General features: G+C 48.4%; 1 protein-coding gene across 1 annotated transcript; it reads right to left on the bottom strand.

The window, feature by feature from the left end:
• Positions 1–799: 799 nt before the first annotated feature.
• KRT72 (keratin 72) lies at positions 800–12,929 on the bottom strand. Its single transcript, XM_021091690.2, has 9 exons — positions 12,471–12,929; positions 10,523–10,737; positions 7,550–7,610; positions 7,100–7,195; positions 6,170–6,334; positions 5,495–5,620; positions 2,401–2,621; positions 1,743–1,777; positions 800–990 (listed from the first exon to the last, which is right to left on the bottom strand). The coding sequence occupies exons 1-9, from the start codon at positions 12,927–12,929 to the stop codon at positions 800–802; spliced, it is 1,569 nt and encodes a 522-aa protein (XP_020947349.1).
• Positions 12,930–19,095: the final 6,166 nt, after the last annotated feature.

A 19,095-nucleotide genomic window follows, 5' to 3' on the forward strand; every position in this document is an offset into this window, starting at 1 on the left:
AAGAGGCAGTTGTGGGGAGGACACTGTAGGTACTTTGAGAAGCAGAGTGAGAAGCCCTGCTGGAGCTCGAACACCTGACAGTCCTGGTGTCATTTGGCTCCTTGATCACAGTGACCTGAGTCGCTTTATCAAGGGAGTGATAGTGCCATTATGTGGAGTAGGTGCCCCAGGGCACGGGAAGCCCCAAGCCGCCCAGAGGCACATCAGGAACAAGTCTCAGTTGTTTACAAGGAGCAGCTCTCACTGAATGCCCACCTGGCCAGGACTGGACAGCAAAGATCCACATCAGGCCAGGGACCCAGAGGGAAGCAAGAACCGGACCAAGAAAAGTTGGACAGGGTGACTCAGATGCCAACATTCCAGGCAATGGAACTGATGCTCAGAATCAAATGGTATTGATCATTTATTGCAAGAGAAGCAGAGGCCGGGGTATGACCCCAATCGTAGGACAATGAGACACCCTTGGCTGTGAAGGACAGAGGGACTTGTCCGGCCACGGGGAAGCATCCTGGGTATGTGTGTTATCTGCATTCAGGGCAGTGGCCCAGGGAAAAGTGGCTGAGGAGGAGGTCACTGAGAGAGGCCATGGCTGTACTTCTTGCATCTGTACATTGCCTGCAGAGGACAAGAGGAAGCGGGAATGGGACTGGGATTGTGGTTACAGAGGAGGTATTCCTGACTTTGGAAGGGGCCCTGAGGGAGGAGACGAGGATGGTAGATGGGGTTGGGGGGGAGGGAGTGGGGAGATGCATGGGGGGGTCTAAAGCTTTCTGCTCACAGAGCCAGCTTCACCTGCCCTTCATCTCAAGGCCTTTTTGGTTGCACGTCTGCTGCCTGAGGTTTTAGCAGGGAGATCCTTGAACTCGCTGCCACAGCTGCCTTTGGTTTTAACATCTACTGCTGAAGGTTTATAGCTGTAAGTGCTGGAGGCGCCAAAGCCCACGCTGAAGCCAGCCCCTCCTGCCCTGGCGATGGTGTTGCTGATGACGGCTGTAATAGGCAAAAGGAGACCCAGCCCAGTCAGCCTCCTGGGACATCCCAACCACTCCCTTGGTTCTCTCCCCTGGGGTGGCTTCCCGTGGAGACACATTCTTTGCTGTGGTATTTTTAGTTTACTAAGATTTTCATTAGCACTGATCGGTTTTCATTTCCTTGGCCCCAGGTATTTAGTCTTCTCCTAATTAGTCTATGTCAACCTATCAATACTGGATTGTAAGCATCAGCAGACGCTATCAGTGAGTTTCCTTCTGAGTAGGACCAGATGAAGAAAGCCCCTTTACAGAGACCTTCTGATGCTGATGCTAAAGAAAGGGGTTGCTTGGAATATCCCACAATAGAGCACCGCCCTTCACTCTCTCTAGCTTTTAAATCTAGAGGAGGTCATTTCTGCTTTTTTCATCATTCATCTATTCAGGCTCCCCTCAGTCCCTCTTACTGCCTTTATTATGGACTGGCCTCCAAAGAAATGGAATGTGGCCATTAAGTACCATTCTCAGAATAGACTTTTGCATTGTACAACATTGTCAAGTATCATTTGACCTTTCTATAAGTTATAATTTTGTATTTCATGATATTATTATTATTATTTTCCTCCTTGGTTACTAAAGCCAGTTCCCTCTGTGAACCCCCAAGTCTCCCTTGAACTCACTCTTATTCTGACTTCTCTTTAGTGGCATGGAAGTAGAGGGACTTAGACTTTCAGTAGGTAACCAAGGGAAGAACCAGATCCTGCAGATACTTACAGATGCTCATGGAATTTGGATAGTCACCATACATCCTGAAGATGAAGAAAAAAAAGCAGATAAACCCTCTATAATCCATCACCCACTGATCCAGGGAGTCACCTCTGTGAATCAGCCTCTCCTCTCAGACATGCCACCTTCCACCCCATCCTGGCCTCCCTTCTTCCCAAACACACCAGTGGGATCTCTCGAGAAACAGAGAATGAAGATCTACTGCAAGAAGTTAGCTCTCCATCAAAATGGCTTTGGTATTATCTGATGTATGGGATAATTGTGCCTCTGCATTCAGCTAGTTATCCCATTGGTCTTAGGAATTTAAGAGGAGTGAGCTGACATCTCTAGACCTCAGGCTTTGGCAGAGCAACCTTGAACTTAGCTGACTCTTGGAAGCCATCTTCCCCCTCCTCCCCTTAAAAATGCATCATAAAGGACCAGGGATGCTCTCAATTTCTATAATTCCTCCCCTACCATCTCTTCGGGATGTTTACAGTCCAGTCCTTCTTGCTGTCTAACTTCAGTCTTTCCTACTGTACCATGTCAAGACCATTCTTTTTAAGGTTTTATCTCAGTAGGATCTGACCAAAACCAAACTGTTTACTTTTGGCCTTCATACTAAAGCAGAGAGATAATGCTCCAGGCAAAACATATCCTCCCTCACCTGCACTCCTCGCCCTCTAGCAGCTTGCGGTAGGTGGCGATCTCCACGTCCAGGGCCAGCTTTGTGCTCATGAGCTCCTGGTACTCCCGCAGCATTCGGGCCAGCTCCTCCTTGGCCTGGTACAGGGCGCCCTCCAACTCATCCAGCTTGGCCTGGGCGTCCTTCAGGGTGCAGTCGCCCCGCTGCTCAGCATCAGTGATGGCTGTCTCTAGGTTGGAGCACTGAGGAGCAAATAGATTCAGTGTTTTGGGTCAGAGTGCAGTTCTGAAATCCTGCTCAAATGACCTCTCCTCATCTGGTCCTGGCTGATAGTAAATGCTTTGAGGTCTTCCTGGTTTCCCCATCTTTGAGCATCACTTAGAGGTTAATCTGTCCCTCCCACAACTCCAGGTACCCCGGATCATGCCATGGCATGTGAAGCTGGAGTGTCCTCACCTTGGGGGAGGGGAAGGGAAAGGCACTGAGAAGGTGGCCACCTGGGCACATGACTCCAGCTCTCCTTCCTGGTCTGTAACAGTACCTATAAGAGTCTAAGGCCAACCCTGAAAAGTCTCAGGGTCACTGGCCTTAATTCTGCCCTGCAGTGTAAAGGTTGGAAGATACTGTAAATTATGGGGGAAAATAATTGGAGACCAACAAAGCTCCTATTAATAAAATGTCTGTCCAATAAACCTACCTCACTAAGTATCTGCCCTTCCAAATTCCACAGAGCATCATGCTATGCGGCACCAGCCCTAAATAATACTTTTGCATAACTGACAGGTTTTACAAGTTTACAAACATCCATTCTAGGTGTTACTTGCAGCAGCAAACTGCAGGTGGGGCTCAGCGCTGCATCTGCCGGGAAAGCTTGGGCAGGGGCAGGGGCGAGGTGCTGCTGGAGCTTATTAGTCTCGGGTGTGTGTTCCAGACACTGCGCTATGGCTTTGGTGGGAAATAAGTGCCTGGCTTCTTTTTCTGGTGTGTCCCCTTCTTCTGGAATCAAATTTGCTTCATCCCCAAGGAAAACAGTTGATCCCAAGGCCAGATGGAATTTTTGGGTTTTGTTGTTGTTTTTAATATATATAACGCGGGGTTTTTTGTTTTTTGTTTTTTGTTTTCATTACAACTGGTTTACAGTGTTCTGTCAATTTTCTACTGTGCAGCATGGAATGAATAAGCAATCAGATGGAATTTTTGACTGCTGTGTAGCTGACCCACAGCCATGAAGGCACCCACAGTGTTTTGGGAAAGTGGTTTGTAGCCTAAGACACCTAAGACCCAGCTGCCCAACCGAGGAAAAACATGTGCCATCTTTGGGACTATGGAAGTCTAATTATTTAGGAGGATGGCAATAAACTCTACAACTTGAATTCAAACAAACTGTCCTCTGCTCCTTTTCACTGACTGAGCAGACAAAGCTGAGGCACTCCAGAAGTTTGGGTCTTGTAAAAGTGACGTGAGTTGAGAAGACATGAAATGCTGGCATCCTTTGAAACAATTAGCACTGGATTCTGGGGCCACCAAATGCAGAGTCTGTATGTGAAATTGTGGGCTTCTTAGGTAGAGAGGCCAGAGCAACAGGAAAGTACCTGGGCTGAGGGTCCCCAAGAGGAGCCACCCAGGGGATCAAATATGGAGAGTGGCCATCACCAGCTCCGCCTGGAGGACAGCTCCCTGACGTCCAAAGCTCCGTAGCATCCTCACCACAAAAAGTCACTTTCTGGTAATAAGCTCTCGCAACTATGAGCACATTGCATTTTATCAGATAAATATCATAATTGGATACCTGGGGTTGAACTGGAGCTGCAGCTGCCGGCCACCACCACAGCCACAGCAATGTGGGATCTGAGCTGCATCTGTGACCTACACCACAGCTCACGGCAATGCCAGATCCTTAACCCACTGAGCGAGGCCAGGGATCGAACCCACATCCTCATGGATCCTAGTCAGGTTCATTAATCGCAGAGCCATGAAGGGAACTCCTGGGTACCTGTCTTTCATTTATGCAGAACTTGATTAAATAAAAAACACTGTAAGTTCCTAATGAATCTGCTTTTTTTTTCTTTCCACTGCCATGAGCCTACTGCACCAAGAAGGTGTGTGTGCGTGTGCTCAGGCACAGGACAGGGGAGGGCAAGGAGATGGGGGACTTGACCTGCCCAGGAAGCTGAGACCTTAAACCTTATGCCACAAACTCTTGGAAACTCAGGGGTTTGCTTGCTTCAAAATCACAAGTGTGGCACTAACAATATGTTCCTATGGGGAGCACACAGCCCAAGCACAGGGGAAGGCAAACACAGAGCTGAGCCCTGGGCCATGTCCTGTGTGAGGAAGTCCTCCTTTCCTGCTCTTTTCTAACTTTTTTCTTTTTAGGGCATGTGGACGTGCCCAGGCTAGAGGTCAAATTGGAGCTGCAGCTGCTGGCCTACCCCACAGTCACAGAGATGCCAGATCCAAGCTACATCTTCAACCTACACCACAGCAATGCCGGATCCCTAACCCACTGAGCAAGGCCGAGGGTCGAGCCTGCATCCTCATGGATACTGGCTGGATTCTTAACCCGCTGAGCCACAATGGCAACTCCTCCCACTCTTTTCTAAACTCCACTGCCCAATCTCCTTTCTCCAGCATGGATTTATCATGTGAAATTTTAAAACACTTTCACCTACTGCACTGAGTCTAAACTCCACTGCCCAGCTTTGAAGACCACCCTGAGTCCCCCCTTTCCTACTCAGGGGTGTCCTGCTCCAAAGCACCCCACCCACTGAGGGCCTTCTGCTTAGGGTGGGTGCCGCTTTGGCCAGCACACAGGCCATGAACATGTCTATCTCACATCCACTAGTCCTGCTGGTTCCCTCACCAGACTCTTTCCCTCATTCCTCCCACTATAATCCCACCTCCTGCAGGAAGCCTCCCTTGGTCCACAGAGCCCCTGGGAAGTGCTTACAGGGCACGATGCCCAGTGAAGGGGGGTGCTTCATCCTTCCATATGGGTTCCAACTGTTCTCTCGTGAACTGTAAACTCTGGAAGGAGGGATCTTGTCTTACCCTTTATCTATAAATGATCCCATACCGATGGGTGCTATTAGCTGACTCATTTCCTAGAACCCACCTGCTTCTTCACACTTCCTATCTCCGCGCAGATCCTCTGGATCAGCCGGTTGAGATCTGAGATCTCTGCCTTGGTGAGTTTGAGGTCATCCCCATGCTGGCCTGCCGTGACCTGTAGCTCCTGGATCTGCGGTTGGGGGACAAGAGACAAGGAGCACAGGACAACTGAGAATTCTTCCCTTCAGGGTGTTCAGAGGGGGGACCACAGGCCCTTCTCATTATCCAAGCAGAGTGGGCACAAGGGAGGGAGGGGGGAGGAGACAACTCTTTCCTCCTGGACTGGAAGGCCTTGCCCCAGTTCAGCAGGATCCTCGGATTCTCAAACGTGAGGGCCTTGATCAAGTTTGAGTTTCCTATCCGTGCTTCAACAAAGTTGGAAGCAAAAGAAAAGCTGAGATATGTGGAGCATCCACAGAAATCAAGTCAGCATCTTATTGGGGCTATGGCTGGTGAGGCTTCAGCTGTTAGCATGAGTAATGTCAGGGGAAGGGCACAGCCCGTATATGTCCCCAGCACATGCCAAGACTAGGGTTGATCTTTGGACCATGGGAATCCCCTTCCACAAGGCCCAGTGAAGGAAGTCTCTGCCCAGCCCCAATACACAGGCACACACACAGACGATGACAGGGTGACAGCTGGGGTCACTGGGCCCTGGCACACTTGGCAGTCAGCTCACCTTGCTCTGGTACAGCGCCTCAGCCTCGGCCTTGCTCTTCAGGGAGATGTCCTCATACTGGGCACGGACCTCAGCGATGATGCTGTCCAGGTCCAGGTCCCGGTTGTTGTCCATGGACAGGATGACGGACGTGTCGCTGATGTGAGACTGGATCTGAGCGATCTCCTGGGGGACAGTTCGCAGAGTGGAGCCAGTTAAAGGGTCCCTGTGAGGTGGGAACTTCTCTTGATCCTCTCCAGCAACACCCCCACTGCCCTTTCCTGCCCTTCCTGGGGTTCACACTCTGTCTTCAGCAGAGCCTCAAAGTGCCAGAGCTTGTGGGTGTTAGATGCTTGGAGCTTTCAGTCCCCTTGTAGACTGCCCTCTCTATCATGCACGCAGGACTGCTCCCACCCTATTCCACTCTCTCTGCACCAGTGACCACCTTTCACCCTCAGAATCAGTCTGAACTCCTTCCATGGCACTCAGCTTCCTCTACAGAGTCGCCGAGAGCCCCTCATGCCTCTCCGGGCCCTTCGTGCTTTAGCACAGCTCAAGCTCCTGGATCTCTCCCAGTCCTGCTCCTTCAGGCTTGAGCATCATGCCCTTTCCAGCATCCTCAGAGACCTTGCTCATCTCTCTCCAGCAACCTTCCCTGACAGCTCCAGCAGAATTCACCGTTCCTTCCTCTGCTCTCCCAAAGCTCACCTACATGCTGTTTTCTGTACCAGATACTGGCTTCCTGGAGAACAGCAGTCTTTTCTTCTCCATCATGGTCTCCTCAAAGCCTCTCTGACTGCCCAGCACATGGTAGGGCCTCAGGAAATGTCAGCTGCACCAAGTCAAAAGGCCTCTGCCAAACTTTGGTCCATGCAACAACTATCCAGGCCAAGGACCAGAAACCACTTCTAAGAGGAGCAGACCATACACGAGAGGTCAGGAGGCCCTCACCCCTTCGTACAGGTACTTGAAGAACTTGATCTCGTCTGTCAAGGAGTCCACCTTGGCCTGGAGCTCAACCTTGTTCATGTAGGCAGTGTCCACATCCTGGGGGAGACAGAGAGGGGCCAGCTGCCTCTCCCACCCTCCCTCCTGCCACAAGGAGCCCCAGGTTCTTTATTCTCTCCATTCCCACGACCCCACACTTCACAGGGAAGCCCAATCCCTTGAAGAAAACTAACCATACACTAGAAGTGTAGCAAATGCCCGGAATTTAAGCTGGCAAGTTCTGCTTCCCAAACAAGGGACTTGGAGAGAGGAGAGGGAAATCAGAATCCCAGCCACTCCTGCACAAGGGACTAAGAGGCCCATAAAGGCCCTTCCTTCAGCCTACACACATCACTGTGCCAGGTGCTCAGGGAGCCTTCAGGCTTCCTCCAACCCTCCCTGCCCTCCTCTCACCTTCTTGAGCTCCACAAACTCATTCTCAGCAGCGGTGCGTCTGTTAATCTCCACCTCATACCTACATGGGACAAGAGAAAGGAGACAGCATCACCACTGGCATAATTCATTTCTGCATATGCTTGAGGAGCAGTTAGTGACCACCTCTGTGCCAAGAGCTGCAGAGCTGTGGTCTACGACCTGGGCTCCATGTACCCCCAGGGCACGCAGAGCCTTCCTAAAGGGGATGAGACAAGGACAAGCTTAAAGGAATCGATGGCCAGCTCTTTCATCCATAGGCTACCCTAAAATGTATCTGCCTGGCAATGCACCTGGGATGGAGGCGTCATGCAGGTTCTGCTGTTCCACCTCCCTTTCACAAGTACTCCTCCCCTGTGACAACAGAAAGACACACCCCCTCTGCCAGCTGGCACCTTAGTACATACTGCAGCTCAGGGGGCGAAGCCTCCCAGTCACCAAACCAACCACATTCCCCTTGCAGCTGTGTGTTATGCATGTTTCTTATACAGATTTCTATTCCAGGTGAGGCAAGGTCTTGGAAATACGGTGTTTGGATGGGAGTGGATGTTCTTTGTGCACATATATTTAGCTTGCGGAGGTAAGAGTATTGATTATTTCCTTTAAGACCTCACCATTTCATCTCTTATCATTGTCAAAGAACACATTACAGGACATTTGTGAGACCAAACAAAATAGAGCATTGGAAAGACATAATTCATGCTAGAAAGGGGTTTTTGTCATATACTTTAATACAAGCAATCCTTTTCAGCTTTTTACTCCTTCCTAAGGCATGTCACTGGCTGCCAAGTGTGTGTATGGGGGAGCATCCTTTGTTGAATGGCTGAAGTAGTACAGGTTAGTGAAATGGGTTATTTAAGATGTGACTAGTAGTATCTCGTTAGCACAGTAGGTAGTGTGACTGGAACATTTTCTGAGACTGTCAAGTTTTTTGAGTTACATTGGATAAAATACAGAAAAGAATTAATATGATTTATCTCAGATACCATGTGTGCTATTTAAAAGGTAATTAAAACTTCTTTTTCTCTAATTATACTATAAAATCATATTTTCTACTGTGGTCAATCTTTATCTCACAGTATACATTATCACATTAGAATCATCCAATTAACAGAAACAAAAGTATATGCTAGTTGCAGAACTTTTAGCAGTTTACATCTTTCTATTTCATAAAATACTTATAAAAAGTTTGATCATGATGGCTATCAAAATTAATGACATTTGGAGTTCCCATTTGGCTCAGTGGTAACTAACCCAACTAGGATCCACGAGGACACAGGTTCAATCCCTGGCCTCCATCAGTGCATTAAGGATCCAGCCTTACTGCAAGCTATAGCATAGGTCACAGATGTGGCTCTGATCAGGCATTGCTGTGGCTGTGGTGTAGGCTGGCAGCTGCAGCTCCAATTCAACCCCTAGTCTGTGAACTTCCATATGCCACAGGTGTGGCCATATAAAAAAGATAATAACTAATTAATTAATTAATTAGGGGCGTTCCCACTGTAGCGCAGTGGAAATGAATCCAACTAGGAACCATGAGGTTTCGGGTTTGATCTCTGGCTTCACTCAATGGGTTAAGTATCTGGCATTGCTGTGAGTTATGGTTAGGTTGCAGACGCAGCTCAGATCCAGCGTTGCTGTGGCTGTGGCATAGGCCGGCCACCGTAGCTCCAATTCAACCATAGCATGGGATCTTCCACATACCTCGGGTGCAGCCCTAGGAAAAAAAAATTAATTAAATAGTTCCCATGTTTTAAGTGCATGTTTATATTTTTATTTGAATTTGGAAATGAGGCCAGATTTTTCTGATAGGATGCAACCCTTATGTCTCTGGTTTGACAACAAAAGTTGGATTTTCCAATTAAGCTAGATGGCAGATGCTTTCTATAAATTGAATGAGCTAAAGCTTTGGAAATTGTGTTTGAGTGTGTACACATGTTAAAAGCAAGGGATCTCTGGAGGAGTTCTTTAAGCCTGTCCCCACAATCTGTATGTATGCTTTCAGAAGGTGGGGGCCCAGTCACTCCCTCCCTCAGGGTCTCCATGCTGTGTTCAGGCCAGAGTCCTGCTTTGGGGAAACTTCAGAATAGGGATGGACAGGCAGACTGAACGTGGACCAGGAGAAAGTGCTCAATTCTGACCATTTCTATCCCCTCATGGAAGAAGTCATCTATCCCCAGAACTCCTGGCACCTGGAAGCAAACCACCAAAATATTAGATCGTCCTGAGCCTAAATGCATCACTCTCGCCTCATTGGTTCAACTCGAGGGAGAAATGATCTCTGGTTCCATGTACATCCTCAGTCATTCAATCATTCTCTTTAATGGTGGGAATCAGTAGCACAGAGATGCCTCGTCAGTTAAAAAATAAAAAACAAAACTAATTTTTGCAGAGTTTCCGCTGCAGTGCAAAGGGATCAATGGCATCTCTGCAGTGACAGAACACCGGTTTGACACAGTTCGGCACACTGGGTTAAAAGGATCCAACATTGCCGCAGCTACAGTGTAGGTCGCAACTACAGCTGGGGAATCTGATCTGGGGCCCAGGAACTCCGTAAGCCATGGGCGGCCCATAAATAAATAAATAAATAAATAAATGCTTTGGGATTGGAAGGATGTCACATGTCCTAGAAACTCCCACTGAAAACCTTACTCAGGAGCAGCTACAAAGCCAACTGGGCTGTTCCTCTGGTTTTGAGACAATTCTCTTCTTCCCATTCTCCATTTCCAGTGTTAGAAATTGAGCACATCATTTCCTAGGCAACTTGGAGCACCATTTTGGGTACCTCTTTTATCTTCCTGAGTCTCATCCTGTCTCCATCTTCTCCCTCCCTTATGGGAAAGGAAATAGCAATGATATCACCAAAGGATCCAAGAAGGCAAAAATTCTGGCTCCAAATCACAACCTCATCTGTAATGGAGACCCTCCAGTGGCATTTCTCTGCCTCCCACTCACCTCTTCTTGTAGTCCTCCACCACGTCTCGCACGCTCCTCAGCTCCGAGTCCAGCCTTACCCTGTCCCCGGACAGTGTCTCCATCTGCTTCTGCAGGGTGCTGATGTAGCCCTCAAGGATGGGCTCCAGGTTGTTCTTATAGGTGTTCAGGTCCAGCTGCTGCAGCAGCTCCCACTTGGTCTCCAGCACCTGGTTCTGCTGCTCCAGAAACCGCACCTGGAACCCAAATGTGGTTAGAGCCCCAAATCCCACACCCAATGCTGTTGCCTCTAAAGAGTGGGGACAGGGCCCTAGATATCAGATGCCATCATCCTGGAATGGGGCGGGGGGCAGGGGGGGGGAGGCAGGAAAGAGCAAGGTTCATCAGAGAGTGGATTCAGCCAGGTGAGGTGACATGCCATCTTGTCTGTAAGATAAGAAATTAGATCCAAACTAAATGAAGTCAGGAAATGGGCTTAAGCAATCCTGTTGTCCACCTCCATGACTTATGTGAACAAAGCATCTCCTTTTTCTATAAATGCTGGTGTTTTCAGAGTGAGAAGAAATGAGAAGCAAGGAGAACAGTGATTGGGGAATGACACTGGAAAGTCACTCTGATGGGTCTTTCTTAAATGGAGGCTAAATTGCTCTGGGTTTGTTTCTTTGGTTTTCAAAGCAGATTGATTATCACATTTTTACAATTTTCCTTCCCTCTTGACTGAACCCTTCACTTTTTTGTGCTAAATAACTTCAAGCCCTCTCCTACTCACCAGCATTCCTCTTCTCACCAATCCCTTTAGCTGTTTCTTCCTCCCCTGCCCTCTCTCCTCCAACCACCTCACTTCCTCTTCCCAAGCATAGTGGTAAGAGACATGGGCTACTGTCACCTGTTCTATTAACCTGGGCACATTTCTTAGCCTCCCTCTGCCATAGTTTCCTCATCTGCAAGGCAGGATGATCGTTGACTCATGGGCCATGTGTTGACCAGTGATGACCACTTGGGGCAGCAACAGGCACTGAGGAATGGCGGCTATTACTAGCATGGTATCTAGCTAGACCTTCTGGCCCAGGCAAAAATAAGAGAAGCCCATTCTTTTTTTTTTTTTTTTAAGGGCCACACCCGTGGTATATGGAGGTTCTCGGGCAAGGGATCCAATCAGAGCTGCAGCTGCTGGACTACACCACAGCCACAGCACCCACAGGATCCAAGCCTTGTCTGCTCCCTATACCACAGCTCACGGCAATGCTGGATCCTTAATCCACTGAGCAAGGCCAGGGATCAAACCCATGTCCTCATGGATACTAGTCAGGTTCTTAACCACTGAGCCATGATGGGAACTCCCAAGAAGCCCATTCTTGGTCTCCTCCCATTCACTGGGGTCACTGCCTATGAATCTCCAGAGCCATCTTCCCCATTACCCCGATTTCTGGGCACAGACACACTCACCTCCACACGACTACCTTCCAGATCCTCTCCCCTCAGCCTCACCCTTCAATATTCTGGCCCTTTCCTCTCACCTCCTCTAGAATCCTTCCTGGCTTACACCCTTATCCTACTTCCTACCTTCCCACCTTTCCCATCCACCAAGCATCCCGTCCTATGACACCACGTGTCCTCAAGGTGTGCCCCATCTTTCTGATATCAAGAACCCTCAGAAGGACCATTCTACACAGCCCTTGCCCCTGACATAGCCCTCCTTTCCCAGGGTCTTTTCCTGCAAAGAAGGAATGAAGTGCTCTTTCCGGGGAGTGTGTGCCCAGCACAGTTCTAAGTAGCTTAGAAGCATCTGAATTATCTTCTTTACAACCCTGTGATGTTAAAGCTATGCTTGCGCTCATTTTACAGAAGAGGAAAGGGGAGCTCAGAAAGGGTAACTAACTCCCCCAAGTTCCCACAGCACAGTGTGAGAGCAAGACCCCCGTGTACACTGCTCGTGGATGCAGAGACTGGCAGATGTTCCAGGACCCACCTTGTCGATGAAGGAAGCGAACTTATTGTTCAGCGCCTTGATCTGCTCCCGCTCCTGCGCGCGCACCTTCTGGAACTCGGGGTCCAGCTCCACGTTGAGGGGGGCCAGGAGGCTCTTGTTGACGGTGACCTGCGGGATGCCGCTGGGCGGGCACACGGAGGGACACGCGAGCCCCAGCCCCGCACTGCCGAAAACGGTGCCCACGAAGCCGCCCAGGCGGCCACCGCCTGTGGCTGCACAGGGACGCAGCGCGGAGCCCCCCCGCCTGGAGGCGGTGCTCAGGGCCAGGCGCCGGCTGGCCCCAGGGTTAAAAAGGCTCCTGCTGCCAAAGGTGGCCTTGCCTTTGACGCCAGCCCGAAACGAGGTGCAGCAGCTGCTGACCCGGCCTGAGATGACTGCCGAGCAGCCGCTGAAGGCCAGGCGCTCCCCTCCAGAGTAGAGGTGCAGCTGGCGGCTCATGGCTGGGAGGTCACGGGCTGCTGGGCTGCGAGGGACCAGGCGAGGGACGCTGAGCGGCTGGGCTTTCCGTCCGCACTCACTCCTTAAATAGCCGGAGCTCTGGGCCGGTTGGAGTCAGCCTAATTTGTAGGTCGGAAACATCTTTAAGGCTATATGGAGACTCTTGGCTCTTCTTAGGTTAGGAAATTACCATCTCCTCTCTGAGATTTTTGTCTCTTCCACCCTGAACTCCCCATGAATCCCCTATAAAATGGCCCAGAACCTCCCGCATTGTAGTAATTTGGCTGCCTTATCTCCCTTCGATGCCCTGCAATTCCGGGGATTATCACTGCCAAGATCTCCAGTGGAAGCTTTCAGTAGGTCTGGCCTTTCTGGATGGGTGGGGCAGGGGAGAGGGAGAGGGAAGTGGGTGGGGGGGAGCTGGTGGGGAGAGATGGGGGCAGATGTTCAAGCTGGTGCTGCTTCAGAAGGACACGAACAGGGTCAAGAATATTCATCGTTAGTCTGTCCCATACTGCTTCCCCAGGCCTCTGGATGCAGCTGGTTCTGTGCAGAGTCTTGAAAGGAAGTTCCCAGAGTAGAGACTTCTGGCCCATTTGCAGGGATTTCTCTGTCTGGGAGACCAGACTCAGTGACAGATAAGGCCAGTGAGAACTCTGGTCACAAGTGCTGGTGGGTGCTTTGGGGCCAGAGCTAAAAGCTTCCTCCAGAAAAGCATTTCTGGAGTAAGAGTTTGGATGATACTGGGATAGAGGGAAGAAGGTGGCCTGGGGAGATGGCACAGAGAAGCTTTAGGAAGATGGTCTTTCCTGAGGTTTGGGTCTTGGTTTTGTTTTGGTCTTGGGTTTTATGTTTTATTTGGTTTGGGTCTATGTTTTGTTTTTGGGGTTTTTTTTTTTTTTTTTTGGTGGTTTTGTTTTTTGTTTTCTTTGCTTTTTAGGGCCACACCACGGCATATGGAAGTTCCCAGGCTAGGGATCCAATCCGAGCTGTAACTGCCGGCCTACGCCAGAGCCACAGCAACACCAGATCAGAGCCATGTCTGCGACCTACACCACAGCTCACAGCAATGCCGGATCCCTGACCCACTGAGCAAAGCCAGGGATGGAGCCAAGTCCTCATGGATACCAGTCAGATTCATTTCCCCTGTGCCACAGCAGGAATGCCTGTTTTGTTTTTAATAGCAGAGGAGGGTCATTCATCCAAACAAGGAACCTCTGGTCAGGACATTGGCTGCCCTGGCCTCTCTGATTCTGGATCAAAATGGGATGGAATATCAGGAACAGGTCAAGAAAAGCCAAGGAAGACTCCCCCAATCTGAAATTAAAAACTAGATTCTAGAATGCGATTCCATATAAGCTCAGGAATATCTTCTAACCTATTTCATTCTCTCCAACTTAAGTAGCCATCGATTCATCTCTTCCTTAGGAACAGCCCTTCCAGCAACCCTGGCATCCAGGTGGGGTTCCATTGCATCACTCTTGTATCTCAGTCAGCCTGAGTCCTTGGCATGGGTCCCATTCCTCCATCAGATTGACAGAGCCCTCTGAATTAACCCTTCTCTCCCCCGTTCCTCGGGGCCTTGGCACCAGGGACATTTAGGATGAATATGAAACAGACTGGAGCTCAGGATAAGGCTCATGCTGTGTCCTCTGCCATACTATGGAGCCTGGACTTGCCTTGAGGCCCTAATGGGGTGGCCAGATGGTACCTGGAGTTAAATGACTGACACAGCCTCCACTGAACCAGTTGCAGAGCATAATAACAGCCAAGGTGTTTACCCCACAGGGAACAAGGCTGTGGGGGCATTGGTGAGTGATGGAGATGGCGCCGGCCACAGATGAACAGATAGAGAACTCTGGGTGTCCTGGGAGGGGAAGAGGGTAGGCCGTCTGTGCTGCCTAAGAGGAGGTGCTACAGTCCCTTCTCCCTGGAGAGAGCAGGGCCAGTGTCAGTGTGGCTGGGGGACCAGCAGGCCCTTCAAGAAACTCAAGATTGTATTTTCCATTATTTCATGAGATTCTCCTTCCACCCCGCAATTTGAGCCAGTTTTTTTCCCCATAAGCACAAGAAAGAATTGATTAATTCTGGCCACTGAGAATAGAAAAGTAAGAAATGGACTTAAATTGAAACAGGAGAAACATACATAGAATTGGCTTTCAAAAAGAGCCTCTGAAGTCTCCTTTTTTTCAAATGTTTCCATTGAATTTTTATATATATAAAATGATTTTTATTTTTTTCCATTATAGCTGGTTTACAGTGTTCTGTCAATTTTCTACTGTACAGCATGATGACCCAGTTACACATACATGTATACATTCTTTTTTCTTACATTATCACGCTCCATCATAAGTGACTAGACATAGTTCCCAGTTGAAGTCTCCTTTTTTTCTGGAAACTTTCTAAGAAGTTGAGACACTCATCCTTTGGGGACCAAGCCACTTCTGTCCAGGGTTAGGTGCTGGCTATCCTACTAGCAGGAACAGGTAAGGGAACAGGTGAGATAGGCTTCTTTCTTTCTTTCTTTCTTTCTTTCTTTCTTTTTTCTGTCTTTTGTCTTTTTAGGGCCACATCATGGCATATGGAGGTTCCCAGGCTAGGGGTCCAGTCAGAGCTACAGCTGCCAGCCTATGCCACACCCCAGCCACAGCAACACGGGATCCAAGCCACGTCTGCGACCTACACCACAGTTCATGGCAACACCGACCGGATCCTTAACCCACTGAGCAAGACTAGGGATCAAACCCGCAACCTCATGGTTACTAGTCGGGTTTGTTAACCACTGAGCCACTACGGGAACTCCTGAGATGACCTTTTCTTATCTTCCAATGAGGGACTGACTGGATGGATGAATCCGGAATTCTATAAACTCTGGGCTTACCCTAGAGATTATGAAGAGGCAATAGTGACACATCCAGGTTTCAGAGACATCAAATATGTGGGGATGTGAGCAGATCAAAAGGTGGCTGAGGCCTGGGGTGGGTACACCTGCCCCTGACAGCAGCTCAGTGTGTGACCATAGGCCCTAGAGACTACCTATGCCATTAGCTCTGGGGGACAGCGACAGAAACTGCTCCCTTTGAAACCATAGGTCAGCAATGTAAGACAGTGAAATTCTTTGTGAGGATTTGCAAATGTGATTAAATTGGGTCTCTTTTGCCCCAGAACACTAGTTCTGAGGAAATTAATAGGTATCTTGTAGCAAAAAAATGTTGGGATGAATATCATGTTGGGGTTAAAAAAAAAAAAAGTTAGGCAGGCATCTTATTGCAGGATTTTTTAGATCCACTAATATGCTTACTGCTACTGCTATTGCTACTGCTACACCAAAGAGTGACATAAAACTCCGTGCTTTCCACACACGGTGACTGGAAAGTGGAATTTTGAATAATTTTTCTCCTTTTTAGTATTTTTTTTTTTGTCTTTTTGCTTTTTCTGGGGCCACTCCCGTGGCAGATGGAGGTTCCCAGGCTAGGGGTCCAATCAGAGCTGTAGCCACCAGCATACGCCAGAGCCACAGCAACCTAGGATCCAAGCTGCATCTGCAACCTGCACCACAGCTCATGGCAACGCTGGATCCTTAACCCACTGAGCAAGGCCAGGGATCAAACCCGCAACCTCATGGTTCCTAGTCGGATTCGTTAACCACTGAGCCACGACGGGAACTCCTTTTCAGTACTTTTGAATGTTCCAATATGAGCATGCAGTTTGTTTAAAAGTGAGTTTTTTAAAGATTTCTTTCCACTTAACAGTTGTTGCAAAAAATATTGTCTGTAATTCCAGTGTCGTGCAATATATTCTTTAGCTTATCTTACATCCATAGTTTGTGCCTCTCACCCCTCATCTTTTTATTGCCCTCCCCTCCTCACTAAGTGAATTAAAAAAAAAAAAATCTAGGAGTTCCGTCGTGGCTCAGTGAAAACGAATCCAACTAGAACCCATAAGGATGTGGGTTTGATCCCCAGCCTCGCTCAGTGGGTTAAGGATCCAGCGTCGCTGTGGCTGTGGTGTAGGCTGGCAGCTATAGCTCTGATTAGACCCCTAGCCTGGGAACTTCCATATGCCGTGGGTGAGGCCCTAAAAAGCGGAGAAAAAAAAAAAAGTCTAGAGAAGAAAGAAGAAGGCTGACTCTAGTATCAGAGATAAAGTACTGTTTTGTTAAAAACAAAACAAAACACCTCAGTGTTTTCAAAATCTTTTCTTGACCATCAAGCCCTCTTTTTGACCAAATATAGGAACCAGGTTTTCAGGGAATCTGCTTTAAGAGATGAATAAGTTGTCCATATTTCACCATTAAGTAAATTTTCCAAATCTGAATAGACTTAAAATATCTCCTTGAAAACATGACAGAGATTTAGGGATAATGAATATAATATGCAGCCTATTCCCATTTATGGCATGATGCCGGGTTACATTGTCAAAACCAAAAGGAAGTTGTTTGCCTGGGCTGGAGGTCATGTACTAGCATCACCAGCACTGCTCAAGGGCAGAGGGAATGCTGGCAATGACTGATGTCGGTCCCCACACTGAGGAAGCCTGTGCCAGAGACCATCAGTGCTCACCAAGTGCCCTCAGCTCCTTTCCCGGCTTCCTTTGGGACTTAGTTGGGGCTTGGGGCCATGTTGGCCAATTAAGTGTGAGTAGCATTGAAGCATGTTGTTTCTAGGATAAGGCAGTTAGCAGCCCACATGTCTCCTCCATCTCTCTTTTATCCTGTCCCAGTAACCTTGGAGACCGTGCGTTCCAAATGGCAGGGCTACAAGACACAAGAGCCTAGGTTCCTGAGACATCCACTGGGAGAACCACATAGGAGAGCGGCTCCAACCTGCCTTGGACTGGGAGTGGAAAATAAACCTCTTTGGGGTTAAGTTAAGTAGGCCATTGAGATTTCAGGGTTTGCATGGAGGCAGTCAGGGTTAATGATCTGAAGCCAAGCATGGAAGTTGGATGGTAGAAATCTCTCTTAATAGCCATTACTCTTCATCCTTTGTTCCTACTCAACAAATAACCTTCGATCGCTATTAGACCTTCTCTGCTTCCTCTCACACTTCAGCTTCTTGGTAAGAATAGTCTATCTTAGCAATACTAAGAGCGATGATGGTTAACAGTGGTTTAATGGCGACCATTTATTTAGGACGTGCTATGTGCCAGTCACTAAATTAAATCACTCTCCTACATTTGTTCATCAAATGTAATTCTCAGGACATCTTTATGAGGAAACTGCTATTATTAAGCCCTTTTCATAAATGAGGAAACTGAGGCTCGTAGAGCAGAAGTAGCTTGCCTAAGTCACACAGTGAGTGACAGCACTCCAGCCTGGCCCACTCTCCTCTGCCACTGCATCTGTGATTTCTTGTGTTGCCACTATCTCACCTGTGATACGGTTACGTTTTTTCATGGTTATGTCTCCATTAACAGCATGGACCCATTTACGTTTCACTGTATCCCCAACACTAACTCATGTCAGGCACATGATAGATAACTAAATATTCCTTGAATAGTTTCTTTACTGGATCCAAGAGTGTCTTCCCTGTGGCTAATTATTCCGCCAGCCAGTTCTCCATCGGGCCATAAATAAACTGCATATAATTTATAAGATGGTTTCTTTAAAGTTCAGGTTTTCTGAATTGCTTTGCCAGCAGCTAACACCTCTTTCGATGAACTAATTTAGTTTTTGAACCACAAAGATTAAGAACAAGATTTTGTTTCCACTTACTTTTTTTTTTTTTTTTTTTTTTTTTTTGTCTTTTTGCCTCTTCTAGGGCCACTTTCCACGGCATATGGAGGTTCCAAAGCTAGGGGTCTAATCGGAGTTGTAGCCGCTGGTGTAAGCCAGAGCCACAGCAACGTGGGATCCAAGCCGCGTCTGCGACTTACACCACAGCTCATGGCAACGCCAGATCCTTAACCCACTGAACAAGGCTAGGGATTGAACCCGCAACCTCATGGTTCCTAGTCGGATTCGTTAACCACTGAGCCATGATGGGAACTCCCTCCACTTACATTTATTAAGCATGAACTTTGTACCAGGAACATCTTTGTCTCATTTTAGCCTCATTTTAGCCTAACAACCTTCTGGGGGTTGATTCTGTAGGCTTATCTTATAGCTACAGAAATGAGGCTCAAAAGGGTTGAGAGCTTCACTCATGATCACCACTTAGCTGCA

The sequence above is a fragment of the Sus scrofa genome, chromosome 5 (assembly GCF_054392235.1).
Source record: "Sus scrofa isolate SSC_HxYL_T2T_F1_AM1 chromosome 5, Sscrofa_HxYL_maternal_Yorkshire_Landrace_v2.0, whole genome shotgun sequence".
NCBI lineage: Eukaryota > Metazoa > Chordata > Mammalia > Artiodactyla > Suidae > Sus > Sus scrofa.

Coding starts and splice junctions, on each gene's coding strand:
- KRT72 (XM_021091690.2), bottom strand. CDS start 12,929: ATGAGCCGCCAGCTGCACCTCTACTCTGGAGGGGAGCGCCTGGCCTTC. Junction 10,738..12,470: donor TCGCTTCCTTCATCGACAAG/GTGGGTCCTGGA, acceptor TTTGGGTTCCAG/GTGCGGTTTCTGGAGCAGCA. Junction 2,622..5,494: donor TAGGAAGTGTGAAGAAGCAG/GTGGGTTCTAGG, acceptor TTTGCTCCTCAG/TGCTCCAACCTAGAGACAGC.